The 23,362-nt window shown below is 52.4% G+C and overlaps 1 protein-coding gene across 1 annotated transcript; it reads right to left on the minus strand.

Annotated features, from left to right (window-relative positions):
• Positions 1-197: 197 nt before the first annotated feature.
• On the minus strand, positions 198-23,349 carry IGHMBP2 (immunoglobulin mu DNA binding protein 2). The gene is made up of 15 exons (XM_005528982.3): positions 23,256-23,349; positions 22,558-22,727; positions 22,131-22,323; positions 21,527-21,624; positions 16,985-17,148; positions 16,050-16,250; positions 13,911-14,058; positions 12,041-12,215; positions 7,223-7,405; positions 6,771-6,889; positions 5,725-5,819; positions 5,306-5,429; positions 2,628-3,419; positions 2,065-2,237; positions 198-662 (listed from the first exon to the last, which is right to left on the minus strand). Exons 1-15 carry the CDS (start codon positions 23,327-23,329, stop codon positions 465-467), a joined length of 2,907 nt encoding a protein of 968 aa, XP_005529039.2. The 5' UTR covers positions 23,330-23,349; the 3' UTR covers positions 198-464.
• Between the last annotated feature and the right edge of the window lie 13 nt (positions 23,350-23,362).

The following is a 23,362-nucleotide window of genomic DNA, read 5'->3' on the forward strand; positions in this document are numbered from 1 at the left end:
CTGAGCCCCTGGCCCAGGTGGGGAGGGAATGGCTGCAGTGTGTGTAGGCCGGGTCCCTCCAGCTCTGAGTGGTGCCGGAGGATTGCTGGGCTGGGACACATCCATTTCCTCAGTCATCCTCCCTGGAACACGGGCTCACCCAGGGTTTCTGGTGCCTTTTTTGATGCCCTGCTGCAGGGCATCCACCATTTGCTGCTGCAGGGACCGATGTGACAGTGACAGCTTTGGGTGTTTATTGCCCGTTTTACCAGCGTGCTCTGGCCACTGAGTGCATCCATCACCCTGTCCATATGGATAATCAGGACAATACAGCAGCTCTCCCTCCCCTGCCTCGGCCCTGCACCTCAGGCAGGCTCCCAGCTCCAGGTTTTCCCCCCAAAATGGAGCCCCTATTCCACCCAGCAGCTTTGCCCTGGCGGGGCTGAGCTGCGGCTTTGAGGTTAAAAAAGCAGGATTCGGGTCCCTCATTTCTCCTTGTCTTTCTTTTTGCCCTTCCTCTGGCTCGTCAGCTCACTGAGCTTCTTGTCCAGGCGCCGCTGGAGGTGGGCTCGCTTGGTGGGATCCAGGGATTTGTCCTTGGAGCCACTCCCAGGATACAGGACCCCTTCCCGGCTGATCCGCTGCCGTGCGTGGGCCTTGGCCTTCTCCCCACAGCCATGGACCTGGTGGGAGAGAACGGACACCGGGAAGTGGGGCAGGGATCTCCCATGTGGGAACCAGGGGCTTTCACACCTTGAGCCTGGAATTCTTTTTTTTGCCTGCTTTGCATTCCCCTAAAATCATCTCCCCTCATTTACAGACATTATTATCATTATGTTATATATTATTATATTACTGTGTTGGTATATTGCTTTATATACTCACATATTTTTATCATTTCAATTAATTATTTTTTTTATTATTTATCATTGTTTACTATTTATCCTATTTATCCTAATTTTATTTTTATTTAGTTTCATTTTATATTTAGATTCTATATTTTTATAGATTTATTATTATACTTATTGTTTAAAATTAATAATTAATATTTATTATTCTGTATTTTATTAAACCATCATTTATAGCTCCTCTCACACAGAACAAAATCTAAAGATCCAGGTCCTGGGCTCTGAACAGCAGGTAAATCATCCTTTGGGATGGTTCAAGTGGCTCCTTCCACCTCCTTTCCAGTGAACTGGGAAAGGTGTTTTGGGGAAAAGGAGACCTTTTTTAGCCATGAATCTGCTCCTTTGAAGAGCCAAGTCCGACACTGGAATTATTTCTCGCAGGTGAGATCCTAAAATCTGATCCCTTTTTTTGGCCCATCCCAAAGTCATTTATGCTTCCATGGAGTGGGGACCCAGCCTGTTCCCTCAGAGCTGTGACAGCCCTTCCTGGGGTTGGGTTGACATGGATTTGAATCCCTACAATTGCTGGAGCCTCGTTACAATTCAGCAGCGAGAGGCCATTCTGCAGGGAATAAATCTCCATCCCCCTGGCTGGTGAGTGACCATAAATACAACTATTCCTTGCCATGGAAACAGATAGCTCTTAACAGAAGGAAAAGCGTGCCAAGGATTTATAGGGCTGCTGAGCTCTGGGAGGCTCCACAGGGTGTGGAAGCTGCGGGATGAGGAACAAAGACACAGGGAATTCTGAACTGCTGGCCAGGCAGCACTGCACCATGCCTGACCTGTCTCCAGGATTCAGAGAGAATCTGCAAAGGGCTGGGATTGTCCTCAGAATGCAGAGGGAATGTGCAAAGAGCTGTGAATTCAGTGCAGGTTCACTTGAGCCTGAAACTTGTGCTTCTCCATTTCTGCTCCCTGCCTCACTTTATCCACACGGCCTCAGAGTGTAAGTGCCAGAAAATGGTAAAGAAGGGCACAAAATGAGAGGAAGACTGAAAAGCCCTCAGGAAGAGGTGAGCAGAGCCCCAGGTGTCAGCACCTGCCAGCCCTGTGTACCTGAGCTCAGCACAGGCGCTGACAGGGAGGGCTCTGCTCAAGCTCCCTGCAAGGAAACCCTGCCCAGGGAGCTCCACAGGGAAAATTCCCAGGCTAAGCCCATCCTGCCCCTCCTTACCTCGGGGATGTGGTGGCTGAGGCAGAACTGCCGCTGGCAGTGGTGGCAGAGCTGGCCCAGGGTGGTGACAGAGGCCTTGCAACGGGGGAAGCCACAGGTCCTGTCAGCTTCGATGGCAGCAGCAATCAGAGCGTCAAAATCCTCTCCGGCTGTGCTCCCGATCACCGGTTTTCCTGGGAAAGGTGAGCACACACCTGGATTGGGGCCTGGGAACAAACCCACCCCCCTGCAGCCACAGAGCAGCCTCTCCCTTTACATCCTTCAGCATGGGCCGGGTATTCCCCTCTGCTCCTCTCCCTACCCTTGGGAGCCTCCCATGTGATTCCCGAGACTCACTACTACGAAAGGGACCCGAAAGGAAAAGTTCAAAATTCCTTTGACTTAAGGAATGCGCCTCCAGGTATCCAAACCCCTCTACCTGGATACTGCAGCCAGTTCCCACCTCCCTGCAGCTTTCCAAGAGCCACATGCTCCATGCCCAAATCCCAAAGACTGGAGCAAACCCATCGGGATCCATTCAAGGAAGAGCATTAATTGTGCTGGTTAGAAAAAGCTTGACCCACCTTTGGCTTCGCTCTTGTCCTTTTTCCTGCTGCCACGGCTGGGCTCCTGCACCTTCCTCGCCGCCTCCTCCCGCCTGGCTTTCTCCCTCTGGACTCTCTCCAGGTGCAGGGATTTCAGGTCCACTTTCCCTGAGCCCTTGCTGCCTTCCTCTGGCTCTGCAGGGTCGGGGGTGTTCCCGCTGGGATGCCGGGGCTCAGGAAGGGGTTCGGAGGGCAGCGGGGGCTGCTTGGGGAGTCTCTTGCGGACACTGATGTACCTGTCCCGGCCCTCCCCGGAGCTCAGGTGCTGCAGCCCATACTCCTCGGCCAGCACGTGAACCAGCATCCGCTCGTGGGAATTCAGGGATGCCGGGAAATCCAGCTGCACCTCGCTGCTCACCAGGAAGGCCACCAGCATGGCCCTGAACTTGTCCCCACCCTCCTTTGACCCTGAGTCATCTCTCCCAGCCCTGGCAGCACTCGGGGAGCTCCGTGTTCCTGGTTTCTGGCTCCCTGCTCCGGCTGCTGCCGCCTTGAGCTTCCCAGCTGGAGCTGGCCTTGCTTTGGGGCCCGGTGTTTTGGGGCCCTGCTGGCGCTGGGCACAGCCCTCCCCGGGGTAGTTTTGGGGCACGAGGTCATCCAGGTACTCGAAGGCGGAGCGCACAAGGCCGTGCTGGGACAGGTGGTCCAGGAGGCGCCGCAGGAAGGGGCGGCTGCCCACGGTGTGGCTGTCACACACCACGGCCACCTGGCGCCGTGCCCGCGTCACCGCCACATTGATCCGCCGCTCCTCGGCCAGGAAGCCCACCTCACCTGGGAAGACAGGAGGGAAGGGATGCCAGAGGGGACAGGGCTGCCTGCAAGTAGGGATTTGGTCCAAGTGATCCAAGGATTTCTTGGTTGGAGGGTGAGAGCTGGTGTTTATGGGGCTCTGGTCCCTGCTCACACCTGTTCCTCTTCCTACCTGTGGAAGGCTCCACACTGAGCTCCTGGGGTTGGGAAGAGGATGGAAGGCACACGGAAAGGGGAAATATCTCCCTGCCTGGCCCACGACACGAGCTCAGCTTGGAGCTGGGAGCAAACATAAGATAGAGCAGCATGGAAAAGGCTCACCTTGCGACAGAGCGGGGACTGCAGGTAAAGAACTCCCCCCTGCTCCCAAATTCTCCGAGGGTCTGTAGGAGCAGCCATTTGGGAATCTGGGGGGGTTTTGCTCTGCTCACAGACAGCAGCTGGAGCCTGCCTGAGCCGGGATGACTCAGGCAGGATCAGCCAGCAAGAGCGGAGTGTGGGCGGCTGCCGAGCTCCCAGCTCCAGGGAACAGTGAGGAGGCCAGTCGGGAAGAGATTAATGCCTCTGCCGGAGCAGTGCCCAGCCTGGCTCTGCCTCAGCAGCCTCACTGTGCTGCCTTGGAGGGACAGGGTGAGGGGGAGCCCCTCTCCCAGCTCTGCAGCTCGGAGAACAATTCCCAGTTTATCTGATGAGGTTTAACCCAGCTGCAGGGCAAATCCAACTCCTTTGAATCCTGGAATGGTTTGGGCTGGGAAGGACTTTAAGGCTCATCCAGTTCCACCCCCTGCCAGGAATACCTTCCGTTATCCCAGGTTGCTCCAAACCCCATCCAACCTGGCCTTGGACACTTCCAGGGATGTGGCAGCTACAGCTTCTCTGGGCAACCTGTGCCAGGGCCTCACCACCCTCACAGTGAAAAATTTCCTCTTAAAAGAAGATTTCCTGCTGGATCAGGAATGGCTGCAGAGGGACAGATCAAGGAGAAGCCTCTCTGTGCCCCCAGGAAAACAATTCCTGCCCCACACGTGAGCTTTGGCCTCTCCCTGTGCAGGAGAAGGGGCTGTGGGACACTCACCATCCCAGGGCCACCAGCTCCCACAGCACAGGGGTGAGTCACTCCCGGATCAGGACTATTCTTAGTGCTGTCCCCACCTCCATTCTCCCCACAAGGCTGCTTTTCCTTCTCTAGGCTTAGAAAAAGAGGCACCTCCTCCTTACACGCATATTTTTCCCCTTTTTTTCTCATTCCAGCCCTCAGCACTCAGCATTTCACCTCCAGCAGCACAGGTAGGGCCACAGGGCTGTGGGTTTCGAAAGGGAATTGATCCCAGCATGGAAAAGAGGTGATCACAGAGCGATCCTGCTCAGCCAGCTCCACAAAACCTTTCAGCTCCCCGCACAGGAGCCTTGTGCCCCGAGGGCAGCAGCTTTTTTCCAGCTATTAACTTTCACTGCAGCTGCTGATAGCAAAGAACTTGATTTTCTGCTCTAGATTTTGCTCCCAAAAGCAGCATTTTCTGTGCATGGCTTGGGATGCCAACTCCTGCTCGCTTTCTGCAGGGAACTGACGCAAAATGGGCTCAAAACCCAATAAATTACCCCCCAACTCCCCTAAATGTGGGGCTAAGGGGATGTGATATTCTTAGTGCCCTGGTTTAAATAATTTCTGAGGCCTCAAGGGCCAAGAAACCTTCAAACTGAGCAGTCCTGGACCTGCTGTACTATGGGAGCCTCCTCCTGACAGCAAATATATTCATTAATCAAACAAAAAAGGCTGAAAAGGGAGGGTTTGCCAGTAAATCCATCCAGAGCCAAGTGTTAGAGCACTGCAATTAAACCACAGCACTTGGCTACATGACTTTCCTCCCCTTTCCCCTGGGAGCAAGGCTCCAGCAGCGAGGTCTTACCTTTCCTGTTGGATCTGACAAAGGACAGGATCACTGCCTCCTTCTCCCTTCCTTGGAAACCATCCACTGATTTAATTTCTAGCTCGGGGTGGCTGTGGCAAAGGTGCTGTCGGAGCATGTCCACCTGAGAAACAGGCCAAGGGTTGTTTTTCAAGGAAATACATGGGTGAAAAGGATTAAAATAGCATGGTTTTGGGGAAAATCCCTTCCTCCCAAACCCACAAGGACGAGCACTGGCGTCTCCTGAGGCTTTGAGTGGAACACCTCACTAGCAGCTCTTCCCTCCACGGCCTCAAGCTGCTCAAAGGTGCAGGAGTTGGTCCCAAATGCTGGTTAAATTTGGCTCTGCAGCTCTCTGGGATCTTGTGGTGCTCTGTGTGCAGGGAGAAGGGGGATGCCTTGAGAGAGGGACAGCTCACCTGGAGGTTGTAGGGGGCCACCACAGCGATGTCCTTGGCCTTCACACCAGCATCCACCAAGGCCTGGATGTGCATCCCCACCAGCTGGACCTCCCCTGGGACAGGAACAGAGTGTGACAGGGAATAGAGGCGGGAGGAATGTGCCCACCTCCCCCAAAACAGCAGGAAATGCTGTCATGAACTGGTTATCCAAGATGGTGCCTGGTTCAGAGGGATCTGAGGGGAAAAATTAAATCCTATATGAATTATTTCATGTTTTATTGGCTGGGCTTCTGCTTTGCAGCGATAAACATCAAGACTCTGCAGTGAGCTGTGCCAAAAGGCTGCCTCCCAAATTTGAGGAGATCTGCTTCTAATCCCCTGCTCCAAATCCCTGAGTTCTCTCAGACCAGGCTTTTTGGCTGTCTGTGAGGGAACAAGAGCCTGTTGTGTTCAGCAGGGCCCTGGGAATGGTGCATGGAGAAATGAGGCTTAAATGATGCTGGGGCTCAAACAGAAAGTAAAAAGATATTTAAACTGGTAAAAACTGCCCTTGTATTTTCCAACCTGACTTTGCACTCAAGCTCTGTTAATGAAACCTATTTTGTCAGGTGAAAAGTGGCAGAACTCGGTGTCCTAGGAAAATCCATGGAGAAGAGCCAGACAGGATCTCTGAGACATGGAAGGAGCAGAGGACTGGGTGGTAATTCTGAGCCTTATCCACAGCCTTCCCAAAACAGGCCTGTGCTCTGCCTGCTGCTGTTTGCCCTTCCTTGGTGTAAAGCACCTACCACAGGGATTCTCCTCCCTGTCCCCCAGCCCTCAGCACGGATAAATGTCCCTGCAAGGTGACACGGCAGCCAGAGAGGACACCCACAAGCTGGACACTGTCACCAGAGCTCAAACAGAGCTTGGAGTCCCTGGAGGTTGAGGATTTATGGAGGGAATGATCTCTCAGCTAAGCAAGGCTCTCTGTGACCCCACCTTCCCCAGGGAGACATCTTTGGGACATGGCCAAGCCTGTGGTGAGCTGAGCACCTCAGTCCATCCATTCTGGCCAATGGTACCTGGATTCCCCTTGGACTGTTCATCCTCCACTTCCAGCTCAAACAGGCCACAGCCAGCGGTGTCTATGAGCAACAAGGGAATGCTGGTCTCTTCTGTGGAGGAGACGCCCGGCAGGTCCCTGCACAAGGTATTTGGGAAAGGGCCAGTTACTGAGGCTGATGTTGCAGCAATATCCACACGAGCTGTGGCTGCCCCGTCCCTGGAAGAGCCAGGCTGGATGGAATATGGAGCAATCTGGTCTAGTGGAAGGTGTCCCTGCCCATGGGATGGGACTGGGTGGGCTTGTAGCCTTCCAACCCAAACCACTCTGGGATTCCATGATTACCATAGCAAAGGAGCACGCAGAAGACAACTCTGTATCACTTCTGATTAGAGAACAAAAAGGACAAAATGCCCCCCCCCCCCCAGTAATGTCTCCTCAATGAAACAAAAACACCGCCAAGTGCCCCACCTGAGCAGGTGCTGTGCCACGGAGGGGTGAGCGCTGAGCCGGCCGCCGTAGAGCTCCGAGGACGCCCATTCCATGATGTCCCGGTGCATGCGGTACTGCACCGTCAGCATCCGCACCGCCTGCTCCCCGTAGTGCCCGGCCAGCCGCTCCATCAGGCTCAGGGACAGCCCCTTGGCCGCAGCCCTGCACGCAGAAGCACCTCAGAGTGGGAGTGCCCGTCCCCCAGTGATGGCCCAGGGTGGGATGGGACTCAGCCAGCCCTTCCCGACACACGCCGTGTCCGTCAGGGCTGAGCGTGTCAGTGGGAATGCTGTGGGAGCAACTGCACTCCAGCCCTGCTCAGCACCTTCATGTGGCTCCCCTGGGGTGGCACTGTCACCTCTGTTCCCAGCTGGGTGCCAACAGTGCTGTCTGTCTGACCCTCAGGGACAGACCTGTGCCATGAGATTACAGAAGCTTGGACACGGATCCCGCCCCTATAATTCAATGTAAAGCAATGCCAACAGTATGGCCTGGGGAGTCACCACTCCTGGAGGTGTTCAAGGAACAACTGGATGTGGAACTCAGCACTCTGGCCTGATTGACAAGGTGGGGATCGGTCACAGGGTGGACTCAGTGGTCTTGGAGGTCACTCTCAACTTCAGTGATTCCATGGTTCTGTGATCCATCGGTGTAAGGCTACACCGGTGCTCCTGCAAGCTCAGCCATGGCATCAGCATCACCCAGTGTATTAGGATCAGAGCTCCACCCCAAATTTTGGAATGCCTGCTGCTCACACAGCCAACCCTTGCTGGTTTCATCAAAACCCCTGCTGCTCCAGCATTTCCATCCTTCCCTGGCCATTCATCCTGTGCATGGATTCATCACACTTGTTGCTTTTTCACCCATTAAATCCCCATCACATCCTGCAGTGCCCCTTGTTCATATATGTGGCACAAATTAATCAAATTCCTACAGAATTCAGCCTTTCAGGAGCCTATCTGCTTTCTCCTGGGCCCATGGAAGATTTGTTGGAAGGCACTGTCTGAGGAAGAAGGATGGGAAGTCGTTGTGCTTGGATTTTGTGAGCGTATGGAGATTTTTCATACTGAGGCTGACACTGAGGGGTGCTGGTGGCTGCCAGACACAATGAAGCAGCATGAAGATGACAGAATGATGACAGGGAACAGCTCAGGAAAATGCTTTCCATCAAGCTCTGGGGCACAGCACGCATCCGATCCCTGCCGGGGGAATTCCAGCGCTACACGGCCCCACAGTGAGTGGATTGTTGTGGCACCAGCCAGCCCTGCCACACTCACCACAGGCACTTGGGAAATGTGACAAGAGACTGCCAAGTCATTAAACCTGCAGAAGGGACAATTAAGGACAAATCTTTCCCTCATTAGCTCTCCTCCTCGCTGAATCACAGGATGCAGCACACAGTCAAAAAAAGGGGAATAACCTCTGGATGGACAGAGCTGCAGGATGTGGGAGTCAGCAGCTTGTCAGAGGTGGGCTGGGGTGGATGGGATGAGGGGACATGGCAAGATGTGGGATTGGGGGATGCATTCCTGTTATCAGGAATTAACTTGATTCTCCCAGCTCCGCTCTGCCCACAGAGCCTGGATCTCCTGGAGAGGAAGGAGATTTAGCAGGGAGAGCTGTTGGCACTCAGGATGAAGCACATGCCTGAAACAGCCAAAAAACCTCACAGCAAGCCTCAGGAATGATGCTCTTCCCTACCCTTCCAGCACCATTCCCACCACAGGGATCCACAGGAGGTTATATGCTGAATTAATAATAAGGAATTCATCTGCTCGGGAATATTTCACCTGTTAATTTGCTATTATTTTACCACTTGATTAATTCCTCCGGTGGTTGATTTCTCTGCCAACGAAATCCTGAGTGCCCTGAGTAGATGTTTTTAACCTATTGATTGCTTTAGAGAAATAAAATCAGGATAAGAGGTTGGACAGACAGAATCATGCATGGGATGCTTAGGAATATCAATTGTAAAGTGCCTAAAGCACAGCTGGGAAAGGCAGAATTCCCAAACCCAGCCCACAGCAAGCAGGATTTGTTGCTAACATGGTTTCACCTTGTTTTGCCTGCACAAAATGCTGTGCTTGGCCAGTCTGCCCTGAACGTGTCCAGAATGATCAGTACTAGGAGAAAAACAGGAATTTTTTCCCATGGAAGGCTGGAGCTGTGTCCTCAGTCATGGTGTATTTTTCCTTATTCATCCCTGAGACAGGAGATGCTGGTGTGACTGATCCCTGCAGTACACGCTGGATTTGACAGGAAAAGCCTGGAGAAGGAGGTCACCGTGTTTTCCCACCTCAGGAACTCCACATTAATGGATTTCATTCATGGATGTGCACTGCAACATTCCAGCTGTGGGGGCTACCAGAGAAACCCAAGGCCTGGCACTTCAGTGACAAACTGAAAGGAACTCCATTCAGACGTTCCATGGGAATCAGCACAGGGATTTGGGATGGTGCAGACATCCAGACTGCCCATTGACAAACAAGGTGGCAAAATGTCCCTGTGTTTGTCCAGGAAAAGGTTTGAGAGCAAGAGGTTTGATAAGCATATGCCAGTACCTGAGGGAAGTAAAATCAAATTAATACATCAGAGCCCTGATGTGGAGATGAATTCATTGGGAAAATGGATGGAATGAGGGCTCCAACAAGGCAAACAAATATTCCAGTCAGACTGCAGGAAGGGCCCTGGCATGGAGATGCCCACAAGGACAAAATGGAAAAGGAGAAAGGAGATGGAAGCTGCTGCCTGTGAGTGTTGGCTGGAGCTGCTGAAGGAATCTGAGGAATCAGAGGGGGCTGGAATTTGCCAGCATGGACTGGAAGGTGTGTGTGGGGATGCCCTCTGCACCCTGGGACAGCTCCAGGTGTGTCAGAAAGCAGGGAAGAGGGAGCAGCCTTCAGACCCTCTGTCAAACATTCCCTAGGCCTCAATGGGTCACTGCTGATAGGAGCAGGTAAATGCTGATTCCATGGAGGAAAAAGCAGGTAACAGGAAGGTGGATAGAGTCTCACAGCATTCCTGCTGGACAGAGGCTTCCTGCCCGAACAGGACTGACTTCCCTTGCTGTAGTAACAGCCGAGCCTCCTGCCAGCCTGGATTCATCCCCAGTAACTTCAGACCCTTCCCTGTGGCCCCAAAAATAGGAGCCCACCCACTCCAGGCCCGCTGTCATCAATGGAGAAGGGGAAGGTGGGCGGAAGGGTTGGAGTCCTCCGCATGAATCATCTCTGGAAATAGCTCCTTGCTTTCCCTGAACCACAGAGGAGGTGGCAGGTGATTTGGGGCCTTTGTAGGAGCTCTGGAAATACCCACGGAAGGAGGTGGATCTGCCTCTGTGCCGCTTCCCGGCCTGCAGGGAACGTGGAAAGCCCAAACACTGGGCTCTCCAGCATCCCATTTATTTGTATCACAGCTGTTCAGGTTGGAAAAGATCTTTCAGATCATGGAGTCTGACATCCCCCCAGAACTGCCAAGGCCACCAAGTCAAAAGTTGATGGAGAGAAAAGCTCCTCAAGCAGGAGGAGTGGGAGATCCAGGAGCTCTGCAGGACGTGAGGAGCTTTTGGCTGCCAGCTCCAGCCAAGGCTCCTGGCAGCAGACACCGTGACAGAGCAGAAAAAAGCAGCTGCTATAACGTTTTGGGAGTGAAAAAAATCTGCTTTTGTCTCAAAAGAAGGAGCCAAAAGTGACACCAACTGAGCATCAGCCCCGTTCCAGAGTAACAGAGCTGGGATTTTTACTGTTTTGCCCTTAATCTGACAGTCTGGGGGGAAAAAAAAAACATGCTGAGATGCTGAGGTGGATCCAGCTGGATGGGCACTTCGGAGCTATGAAGCATTATGGAGCTATCATGCAGTCTTTCTGGAAGAGAAGAGGGACTTCATGCACCACTTACAGAAAATAATGATAACCCTGAAATTAGAAGGACCAAAAATGGCCAATTTCTTCTTGCTACCAACAAGATACCAAAAAGTGCCTTGCTTGGAAAATCCAGGCATGGAGAGCTAGCCTGCAAATTCACAGGGAATAAACAGCAGGGACACCAGGAGTGGAGGGCTCTGGAGAGGCTTTTGGAGCTCACCAGCCTGGACACTTCCAGGCAGTTGAACATGTGTTTATCACCTGCCAAGATCTGCAGAACAGCAAGCTTTTGGGCATCTGAGAGAGGTAAAATGAGAGGATGCTGCAGCCCCTGAATGTTGTTCTCACTATCTCTCGGCCATGTGCAGGGAGCTGCTGCCTGCCTTGGATTTTTCATTTCCTGTGCTCAAAATCCAAGTGAGACGGCAGATACCCGTCTTGTTCATTATTTTCTGGAAGCAGGAGAGGATGTTTATGAAGTCAGCCTATTTCTCTGCTTCAGTGGTTCAGTAATTCCAGATATGGAGCTGCCTAAACCAGATAAACACAAGCACATTTATGTTTTAAATTACTCAAAGATTCCTCAGTACTTTTTGCAGCATCTCCCTGGAAGCACAGGAAATTTTCACTATTCACAGATCTTTTCCACAAACTAACTGCTCTTATTATCCACGTTGTAGGGATTGGGAAGTTTTATAATCCCTGAGGTGTGTGATAATGCAGCATCTCACTGGGCCAATTTACATATTAATACATTAAATAAATAAATGTGGAAACCACAGAAGCAGAACTAAAGGCGAGACTTGGATGAGCCTGAGGATAAGCCCAAATGCATTCCACAGAGCCTGCAGGCAGCACAGATCACCACGAAATGTCTCCAAGCATGAGGGATTCGGAAGCTGCACAAAGAACAGGGAGGATGCAGCATTTTTACCTGTGGGAGATGATGGTGGGGGGCAGCTGCTTGTGATCCCCCGCTAGGATGCACTTGGGAGCCTTCAGCAGAGGGATCCAACAGCTGGCTTCCAGAGCCTGGGCACACTCATCAATCACCACCAGGTCAAAGTGGGTTTCAGGCAACAGCTTCAGGGGGCCATCTGAGGAAGCACCTGGTGGAAGGAGAAGGTTCCCAAGTGAGCAGGGAGGCGAGGAAGAGCAAGGAACCTGCTCTGGAAACAAACCTCACAAGTTGTAATAGTGATTGAGACAACTGAAATAATGTTTCTTTGCAGAGATTTAGGAATTCAGCCCTGCCAAACACGTATCCATTGATGTGTGTAAGTCAGGATTGTTTTTGCCAGTTCCGCTTTGTCCTTTTTTTCCTTGGCATCTGGGCCCAGAAGCTTCCAAGTATCTTTGGGAACAGCAGCGAAGCCCAGAAGCTTCCAAGTATCTTTGGGAACAGCAGCGAAGCCCAGATGCCAAAGAGAACAATATGCTCCAGTGCTTCATCTGGAGCAGAGCAAGGAACACCCACCTTCCTGCTGCCCCCCAGTGCCAACAAAACTCCTCATCCCCAAGTGAGAGGGTGAGGGACTGACTGGGGATCCACCTGTCTGGTAACTGAGGGACACCCCAAGAGGGGGAGATGGGCTGAGACCCCTATGCCTCTGCTCCTCCTCGTGGCACTGGGAAAAGGGAAAGGAGACTGGAACCAGACAGCCACGGCAAGAGCTGATTTTTAACATCAGAATTCCATTTGTAACATTTGTCTCCTTACAGACATCCTGCTCTATCCCAGACCCACAGATAAGTGATCCAGGCACTGACCAGAAATCTGAATTCCAGAAGCCCTGAAGTTCACAAAGAAGAAGGATGCAAAAGGAGGAGAGCAGTCTCCCAGCCCAGGAGATTTTTATTCACAAAAATGTTTTTTCCAAAGCTCCTGTGCTATTGCAGCTCTGAGAGCAGAGATTTGGCTTTACCACTGTAAATCCTGCTGCCTCTGCAGCTCGGCATCACTTCAGACATTCAAGTTTGCCATCAAAGACACTGTTTTCCTTCCAAAACCATTTTCCAGCCTGTATGAATCCGCTCTGGTGAGTAGTACAGTTATAACTCGATTTTTGCCACTTGCACAGACCCCCAGCTGGCTGGGAAGCTCCAGTCCCAGGGATAATCAGAGCTGACCAACAAAAATACCAGTTTTACTGGGAGGAGGAAATCTCCCCCTTTCTTTCAGGCAAATAAAAAGGAGTGACAGGCCAGCTCCCAGGGACTAAGACACAGAAGGATTTATCTTTCCACTAACATTCATTCCAGTAACTTGCTTTTTTATGATGTAAAATTATTGATGTTTCCTTTCAGCAAATGACCCTTGAGCAACCAGATCTGAAGATCGTAAGTGGGCCCTGGGGTATGAAAAGCTGCCAGTGTCCCAGCCCAGTCAGGCCAGCCAGGAAAGCCCTTCCACATGTGCCAAACCTTCCCACCTGCAGCTGCCCGATGGACACCTGGAACTGCTCCCTAAAATCCCACGTCACATCATTTGGGTGAGTGCAGAACCAGCCACACGCAGCCTGGGAGCAGGCTCTGGAAACATGTGCTGGATTCCATCAGTCCTGGAAAGGGTCCAAGCAAGGAAGTGATCCCATGTGATTTATGCAATTGGGAGCAGATTGCACACCTCCAGCAGCACTTGTTTACTCACTGCACTCCCAGCTCCTACTCAGAGCCAACAGGGGCCCTTCCAGATCCATATTCTGTGCTCAACAACATCCTGTGCCACAGTGGAAGCTGGGAGAATCCCACTGCCCATGGTTTACCTGGCAAAGGGAGGGAAAACAAGCAGAAGGATCTCACACCTGTGTTGGTGGCAAGGACAACGCTGGCCTGGCTGAGGGCTGTAGCCATGGCAGCCTCTTCTCGCTCCTTCAGCTCCTTCCTCAGGGTTTTAATCTCACCCAGAAAATGGCTTCGCTCTCCCTTGTCTTGGGCCTTTTTGGTTTTTGCCTAGAAAATAGAAAAACATGGGATAGAGCCAACTGCTGCTACTCAGTTCTGGTCATGTCTATGACCAGCCAAAGCATCTGGGCATGGGGCACGGAGGAATATTTGGGAAGAGGAGCCTTGTTTCTCTGCTGGCAGAAAGACTGGAATTTCCTATCTTGTTCTGAGGAAGCAGAGCCTTTCTGGAAGCAGGATGGCTCCCCAAGCCCCAGCAGCAGTTCTGCCACCTCAAACTGGCCTCTCTGAGCTGCTGGAAAGGATCCAGAGCAGCATCCAGACAGGCCCAGGGCTTTTTTTAGCAGGTATTAAATGTATCTACCACCCCAATCCACCAGCACTGGGCACCAGCACTGCCAGAGCAGCAGCCATGGGACCACAGCTCAGCTATGGCTCACTGAGCAATCCCAGATGGAAACTGGGATTATTTCCCTGGAGGAAAGGCTGATGATTTGGGAAGGATGAAAAGGCTGCAGACAGAAGTTCTTATATGCAGCCAAAACAGTAAGACCTACTGGTTCCTAGATTTATGCCATGGATGGATGGATGGATGGACGGACGGACGGACGGACGGATGAGTGAGCTCAGCCCCGTTTTGGTTGAACTCAGGAATTTAAAACTGTGACACCTCCATGTGTCTGTCAGGTGTGGTTGAAATGGGCTCAGGAATTCCAGGGGTGGGATCATCGGCCCTGAGGATGAGGTCAGTCTGGATGTCACCCATTCCTAGCTAGGGATGAGGAATATCACCTTTAATCATCCCCACCTGCCTCATATGGACTTTCTCATCCACTCACTGGTTTGGGAATCTACTTAAGGCCAGCTCATGGAGTGAGCTTGGTTTCTTTCTTGGATTCCCTGCCTCATCCTCCTGGACTGTTCCCTGATCCCCCTCAGCATCCCTGGAGCTGGACTGGCCCTGGACTGTGCTGCATTTCTTTCTCAGTACTGTGGGGCTGAAACCTTGCTGGGGCAAGGAGTATCCAGAAGCTGAGTTCCAGGGAATCTCGAAGCCAGGTGAGGGAAGGAGGCACAAAGGGGTAGGAAATGCCTCAAGAGGGCACAGGTTTTCATTTCTGTTACTGCTCCTTCTGTGGCCTGGGGTGAAGGGAAGGAGAGAGAAGAGTCAAAATGTGGAGCTGCAAAGGGTGAAATTGTTCCAGTGAAAAGCAGGGAATGTGGCAGTGGAGAAACAGAGGCAGGAGGAAGAAAAGATGGGTCAGGACCTTGGAGATGAGCTCTCTGCAGTCAAGGGCAGCTTCTGTGACAGACTCCTCCCAAGGAGATAAAAAGGAAAATTAATCATCAGTAAGAAAGATGGAAAATAAATTAAGTAAAAAAATGGCTTTTGGACAGTGCTGCCACCAGAAAAGGGAAGGAAAATAACATAACTAGCATCAAATCCTCACCCCAAGTACTGGAGCTATGTTGTGAGAGAATGTTAGGAAAAATTAGGGTGAGAAAGAAGAAATTAAGGATGCATTTTAAAATGTGCTCTGCTTTCTCCTTGAGGTGGCTGAGAGTGGGAGGGAGTATCAGGACAGGCAGACAGCTTGTTAGGAAGTGAATTAATGATGGGAATGTTTCTCTGGTAAAGACGAGGGCATGGATCAGGCCAGACAGGTGATGTGGGGGGCAGCAGCTCCCCACACAGCAGCAGGGCCTGGAATTTTCCCAATTCCATGAGGGATTCAGGCAGGAGGAGTTCTGTCCTCCAGAACATGAAGATTAGAGAATTTCAAAATGGTTTTGGATTAGAAGGGATCTCATGGATCATCTCATTCCACCCTCTGCCACGGGCAGGGACACCTTCAACTATCCCAGGTTGTCCCAAGCCCTGCCCAACCTGGCCTTGGACACTTCCAGGGATGGGGCAGCCACAGCTTCTGTGAGACATCCACTCCAGGGCCTTCCCACCCTCCCAGCGAAGAACTTCTCCCTGATACCTGTGGGATACACATTCCCACCCCCGCGGGATGCGCTGCAGGGCCACGCACCCATGCCTGGTCCATGTCCCTCCTGATGTCAGCCACGATCTGGGCGTTGTCCCCTCGGGCCAGCACGGCATCCAGGGAGTGCTGCTGGATGGGCTGCAGCAGCCGGGCGGGGTGGCCCAGCCGCAGCAGCCGCGCTCCGTGGCCGGCCAGCCGCTCCACCAGGTTATCCACAGCCACGTTGGACGGCGCACAGCACAGCACCTGCCGGGGGAAAAACACGGCCTCGGCACCTCTGAGGGCATCCAAAGGCTGCAGCAGAGGTATCCAAGCAGGAAGAGGCAGGGAGAGGGAGATTGGCGTGCTTCTGTTGGGAATAAACCGCTGGCGTCACCACAGGTGATTCCCTCCTGGCTTTGCAGCACTTCCCTAGGGTCCCCAGTGAGCACCAAACCTGAGCTCTGTCAGCACTGCAGCTGTGGGGAAGTCCCTGGTCCCTGCAGGCTGAGCCAGGCTCTGGACTAGTGCTGCTCCAATGGGAGCTGCTCCAGCTGCCACAAAGCCCAGGAGTGTGCAAAATAATCACAGAAACCTGGAATGGTCTGGGTAGGACCTTAAAGCCCATCCAGTCCCACCCCCTGCCATGGGCAGGGACCTTCCACTATCCCAGGCTGCTCCAAGCCCCATCCAATCTGGCCATGGATGCTTCCAGGGATGGGGCAGCCACAGCTTCTCTGGGCAACCTGTGCCAGGGCCCCTCCACCCTCACAGAGAAGGATTTCTTCCCAATATCCAACCTAAATTTCCCCTCTTCCCATTTGATGCCATCTCCCCTTGTGGGATCCAACCCAGTTCCTGATGAAGAATCCCTGTAAAGCTTCCCTGTATGCCCCTCCCATGACTGGAAGGCTGCTCTGAGGTCTCCACACAAGGCCAGCTGGTCACTGGTGGCCACCTGAGGTGGTCCCTGGCACCACAGCCCTGGCACCAAGTCTCACCTTCAGGCCCTGCTGCACAGCCTGCAGGATGATCTCCACCAGGGTCGTGGTTTTCCCTGTGCCAGGAGGCCCGTGGATGATGGCAAGCTCCCTCTGAGCCAATGAGAAGGACACAGCTTCCTGCTGAGACTCATCCAGGGAGGCATTGAAGAACTCCAGAGGTTCTGGGGAGACAGCAGGAGAGTCACTGGGACCTCAGCCCCAAATGGGAAGAGGCTGGGAAGCACAAATCCAGAAATACATGGAGCTCTCTGCACCCAGCCTAATTTCATTTGATAATGAGGAGAACCTTGGGAAGAAAGCACTGTGGGGCATGGAGGACCCCAGAAGGTAAAAATAAGCTTTTTATGCTTCCAAAACATACAGGCTCTCTCCCCATCCTGCACTCACGCTTCCCCAGCCCTGATAATTTGCCTTCAGCCAGTCGGTGGTGGAATTCCCAGAATTTAAGAGGCATTTAGCTGCTCCAGCATCAAACAGGTAGGTTTTCCTGGCTCTGGAGGGAGCTCTGGGTTTGTTTTGCAGGGGAAGCAGCATCTTTAGTGGAATCTTCAATGAAAACTGGGGAGGAACAGCTCCTGAACTGGCAAACAAATCCCTGCCAGTGAACGAACCCAATGCAGCACCAGTGAAAAATCAGAAAAACCTCTGTGAGCAGAACAGAGCAGCCCTGTGGTGGTCAGCCAAGACTGGGAATGAAGGCAGGAAAAGGTACAAACAGCAATTTAAATTATAAAACTAAAATTAGTTTCTTCTTTGATAAGTGAGGGAAAAAAAGAGAAAAGAATATGCAAATCGCATTAGAAGAGAATTGGTTTCACTGCAGAGACTGAATTCCCAAAAGCTGCTTTTTAACCTCCCAGATTTATCTCATTTAGGCCCAAATTTATTCTCATCCCCCCCCTCCCCTAATCCTAATGCTAATCTCCTTGTTCATTATGGGAGTTAATTACAGCAGGGATGATGACTCACTACACCGAGGTTTCCTGAAAATAACGTTCCCACAAAAGCTTATATAAGACACATCTCTGGGCATCCTTCCCTGCTGGGCATCATGTGGCTCATCCCTGCCTTTGCATTAAGGGCTGGATTAAAAACATGGGGGTTTCTTCTGGTTTTAGGCAGGTGAACCTGTAGCTTTTGAAGCAGCACCACTAAATGAGGTTAAGCAAGAGACACTCATTGAGAAGGTGATGATGAAGAGAGAAATGGCGCTTAAATGTGCTTTTTGCTGTCACTCTGCCTCTTGGTTTATATGTAAATTTGGGGTGAGTGTGTTAATGACTAAGACAAAACCAGGAAGCATCCCATGGGCTGGGGAAAAAGCAAGAACAGCTTCAAACCTGAAAGGCTTTTCCCACAGCGAGGAACAGCCGGGATGTGGGAGTCATTGATGCTTCCTTGCTCAAGGATGAGCTCAGGAACTTCTCCAGGCCTGTGCCCACCCTCATCCCTCCTAACCACAGGCTGCCAGGAGCTGCTGTGTGGGAAGGCTGGGATTGTGCCTCTCCTGGGCTGGCCACACTGGTGGGGAGGAGGGAAGAGCCTCTTATGGGATGCTGTGGCTCCTCCAAACTCTTCTCCCTGCAGCAGCTGGGCTCCAGGTATCCTCACCTGAAGAAATCCCTGGAATGTGTCCCACTGGTGGCCAGGTAATTGTGCCCTGATGCACAACTCCATTTATTAGTGTTAAAAACCAAATCACCTTGGCCAGGTTGGTGCCCCAACATTCCCAGGAACTGAGATTATTTTTTTTTTTTTGCACAGTTCCAGCAGCTCTGGTGAGGCAGTGGGTTGGGGGCATGATATCCAAGCCCATGAAAGGGGTATTTGCACCAAAAAGGGACGGGAACAGCCCTTCCTGGGAAGAAGAGCCCAGGTTTTCCAGAGCTGGAGGTCCTTTCCATGGTATATTCCTCCCCAAGAGCAATCCAGATCCCCCCAGCAGCTATTCCCTGGTACAACCTCACTGCAGCCAATGCTGCTGGACAAAATCCAGGTGGGTACTTCAGCCTGGATCAGAACTTTCCCTGATCTCCAGAGGAAATGTCTGGACTGCTTAGTCTTCCCCAAGAATCTCAGAGGCCTCTCCACAGTCCCTGCGATGACAAGAGGTGTCACAGGGCACAGGGATGAGAAGCATTTTAGGTTTTTTTGCAAGTGCCAAAATGCCAAGAAAGTCTTGCTGGAAATCCCTGGTGCTTCCCCAGTACTCTGCTGCCAGATTCGCTTTTTCTGAGGACATTCCTGCTCTTTCACCAGGATTTTTAATTGCTTTTTTCCCTTTTCAAATGTTTTTACAACTATGGGCAGAGCTGGACATGAGCCAGGAACAAAAAGGAACATTCCTGACTTTCTGCAGCCCAGGAGCACAGGAGAGAGCTGGCAGCTATCAGTGACCTGCACAGGTAAAGCAGAACCTGCTTTCCAAAGGGAAAAGGGACATGTCCCTCTTGGACGGCCAGGAGGAGCACAGCAAGCGGAGCAATGCTGGCCTCTGCTGGCAAGCAAAGCCTATCCACGCCCCCAACCATTCCCAAAATGTATGGATCCCACATGGATGCTGACATCGGGGGAGGATTGTTTGGAGGAGATTCCAGGTGTGGAAGGTCCAGCAGGGCCACGAGTGCAGGTCAAATTGGGAGACAAGGAGGGAATTTTTGATGGGGGAGCACCCGGATTCTGCTTCCCAGGGAGTCTGATAAGGGCAAAATTCCTGCTCAGTTCAGACTCTGCCCTTTTTGGGAAAATTGTTCTCCCACTTGGCACCTTCCTGGAGGCAGCAAGGTGAGGTGGGGAAGTGCTTTGAGCCAGTCCCAATCTTTGCTGCAGATCCTAGATACCCACTGGAGAGCCCTTCCTTTCCTATTTCCTTAGGTTATTCTTCCCACAGCCTGTCCCATGTTTCTGTTATGCCAAGGGTATTTATTGTTGCATATTTAAGTGTTTTGAAAGGACTTGGGCTTTGATGTGTTGTGTTGGGCTGCTGCTGTCTGGTAATTAATTACCGAAATACACAGCGGTGTCAGAACCCCCTGACAAGATTCCCTGATTGCAAAATTAGGATTCTCCTCTTGCCCTCCACACTTAAATAAAAAAAAAAATCAGATTCAGGCTTCTGCAGCTGCACATTTCACCTGCTGGAGTGGATTCTGCCCTCTCTCCCACCTGTGGCTCCCTGGTTTCTGACGGAAGCGAGCTCCTCTCGCATCCCAGAACGGTGTTGACACAGATGTGTGTCTAGACAGCCAATTTCATCAGCTGTCCAGGGTTTATTGACTCAGCCTGCTGCTGATGGGTTTGTTTGAAACCAGGTAACGGATGGGATGAGACAGATCCCCAAAGAAACCAGGCTAATGGGTGCTTTGTCATGGAAGGAGAGGCTGTGACATGGAAAAGCTGCCTGAGTGCTGTGAGGTTTGTCTGGCAGAGCCCTTCAGCTCAGGGCAGGCTTATTCCAAGTTATTATCCCTTAATTCCTGGCTGGTACAACATCTCTCTAGCTGGGGAGAAAGCAGATCTGAAAGGAGGAGGTAACTGCAAGGCCTTTGTGTTCATATTGCACCTCTTCTGTCTGTCTAACGTGGCTCAATCTATCCATCAATATTCCCAGTGCTGAGGAGATGGAAAATTCACCTCTGCTCAGCCTGGCCCAGCTGAGCAATGTGGTGAAAAGGAGTTTTCCTTTATTAGAGGCAGTTCTGCTCCCTCAAGGGTAAAAGCACTGTTGAGGAAAGTTGGTTGATTAAAATTTAATTATTTTATTTAATATTAAAATCTTGAGTGCACCAAGGTCCCCAGGCAGCCAAAGGGCTAAAAGGTTTCACTCAGACTGGGATCAGTGTTTAGAGAAATGGGGATAGGACTCATTAACACCCATTTTTTGTCCTTGGCACATCCTATCAGAAGTCAAGCCTGGCTGAAGGGGATGGGAGAGAGGCAAACCATGGTGGGCTGCCAAATCTGGGAATCTAAGGAAGGTAAACAGTGCAGGGAGCTGTGGAGGGGAGGAAAAGGGACAGAAGCCTGGCAGGGATGGATGGCACGAATGGGAAGAGCAGAGCTGAGCTCTGTACATGGCTTAGACACAGCTCACCCTCCTGGGCAGCTCAGCCCCACCCTCAGTATTCCTCATTCCCTGACTTTTGCATCCTTCCCTTCTGTCAAGGGATAATATCCATTAGCAGTTGTTGATACCTGACACAGCTGCTGATCAGAGGCTTTGCTCTCCCCGTTGCTTCTCCGAAAGGCGAAGCTGCATAAATTCATCTTCGCTTTTTTCAAACAGGCACAACAGAGTGGATACTACTTATATCCAAGTTTTTGTCAAGGTTCTTTCCATGAGGAAAGTATGCCCAGTATAAACCAGTATGAACATAATGCTACCAGGTGCAGCACCACTGATGACTTGGATTGAATACTGGGGTCTTTTCTGGAGCAAAGTGGCTGCATATGTGGATAAAAACAGGGATCAGAGCTATTTGTGCTCTCGGGGGCAATTCCCAAGGATGCTCACCATGCCTGATAAAAAAGGATCCTTACTTGTTTCAGGGAACGCCCTGGGAGCAGAGGTAAAGAAGAGGACATCGATCAGGTCGGAGGCTGGGCCACCACGGTACTGTTTGAGTGCAGTTAAAGCTCTGCCAGAGAAGAGAATATCCAGGTTACAGGCGCAGCAGGAATTCTTTGGAGACTCCCAAGTGCCCAGAGACAGGCTGTGAGTAAAGACTCAACTACTCCAAAGCTGAACAATGCTACCCCACAAGACTAATCCCACACAATTCCTGCATCTCCCAACCCTTGCACACACATCCCTGTGCTGGTCAGGCTTCCACTTCTCATTGTCCCTGCTTGGTACAGCCAAATCTGATTTTTCAGGGTGTTTATCCAGCAAGGGGCTGTTCACTCCTCCTACCAGGATGGAAAATGCCCTACAAGAGTGTTCCAGAGGCGATGCAGCGGGACGAAAACACAGCTGGGAGAGGGAAAGGGAAGAGCAGGACCAGCCAGCAGGTGGCTAAACTGAGGCTGTTGTGAGGCTCTAGAAAGACAAATCCAAACTGGGAAGGCTCTGGGAAGAGCTTTTCCAGACTAAACTTGGCATTCCTCCTCCTGCTGGGCAGAGTGAGCCTGGGTGAGCCCTCACCTTTTGAGCCTGTTGTAGGTGACGTCGTTGGCCAGCTTGAGCAGGCGGAAGGAGCGCTCGTGGTCCACGGCCAGCTCCCCATCCCGGGGCTCCTCCAGGGCCACCGTCACTGCCTTGGGGGTGACACGTGTCACCACACCCGTGCACAGCGGGTCCCCCTGCCCAGCTGACTCATAGAGCCCCACGATGTCCCCTGCAAAGGTTTGAAGGGACAGACAAACGTGTCAGTATCCAGGGAAGCTGCAGCTGCCCCATTCCTGGACGTGTCCAAGGCCAGGCTGGACAGGGCTTGGAGCAACCTGGGCTAGTGGAAGGCATTCCTGCCCACAGCAGGGGTGGGACTGGGTAAGCTTTAAGGTCCTTTCCAACCCAAACCATTCTAGGACTGCATGATCTCTTTCTTGGGAAAGAAAGGAGCATCACTAACCAGGCCCAAAGCTGTTGGAGGGCAGCTCGGCGTCCGAATCCCACTTCCTGGGCTGGAATGTCACGAGGAGACGCCCGTAGAGGCCGGTTCTCTGGCTGGTGACCTGGAGCTTGAGCAAGCAGACGCCCCTCCGCTGCAATTCCTTCAGGGAGACGCTCTCCTGCCATGCCCTGGGAACCACACACGGGTGGGATCACCATGGGGTGAGGCTGAGGGTCACAGCTCCAGGAAACAGAGCGGAATGACCTATTCCTGGCTCCCGGCACCTCCATCCTCATGGCTGGGTAAGTGTCTGTACTGCCAAGGGCATCTAAGAGGATGGCTTGGTGCTACGGGGGCGAGTCCAGCAGGATTCCCCATGGATCAGAGCCCTGTGGGGTGGGTTTCCTATGGGGTGAGCTGGTTAGGAAGGTGGGATTCCAGCAGCATTCCCACAGGTGACAGGAGGGCTTCCTAGAGGTGACAGGGGGCCCCAGGTGAGGGCTCCCTCTGTGTTGCCCATGGGTGACAGCAGCTCCCAGCTGAGGGTCCCTCTGCGTTCCCCACAGGTGACAGCGCTCCCGTGTCCCCCCCACAGCCGCTGTGGCCGCCCCGTAACCCCCCGGCGGCCGGTGCCGTGTGCCCGGCGGCCGGTGCCGTGTGCCCGGCGGTCGGTGCCGTGTCCCCGGCGGTCGGTGCCTGTGCCGTGAGTGCCGCACCTGCTCTGTTCCAGCTCGGCCTCCCGCTCGTCCCGCAGCAGCTCCAGGTGCCGCTCCGCCGCCTCGGCCGCCATGGCCCCCGCAGGCCCCGCCCCCGGCCCCCAGGG

Source organism: Pseudopodoces humilis, chromosome 7 (assembly GCF_049639895.1).
Source record: "Pseudopodoces humilis isolate 2021_Gansu_Grassland_sample_001 chromosome 7, ASM4963989v1, whole genome shotgun sequence".
In the NCBI taxonomy this organism is placed as follows: domain Eukaryota; kingdom Metazoa; phylum Chordata; class Aves; order Passeriformes; family Paridae; genus Pseudopodoces; species Pseudopodoces humilis.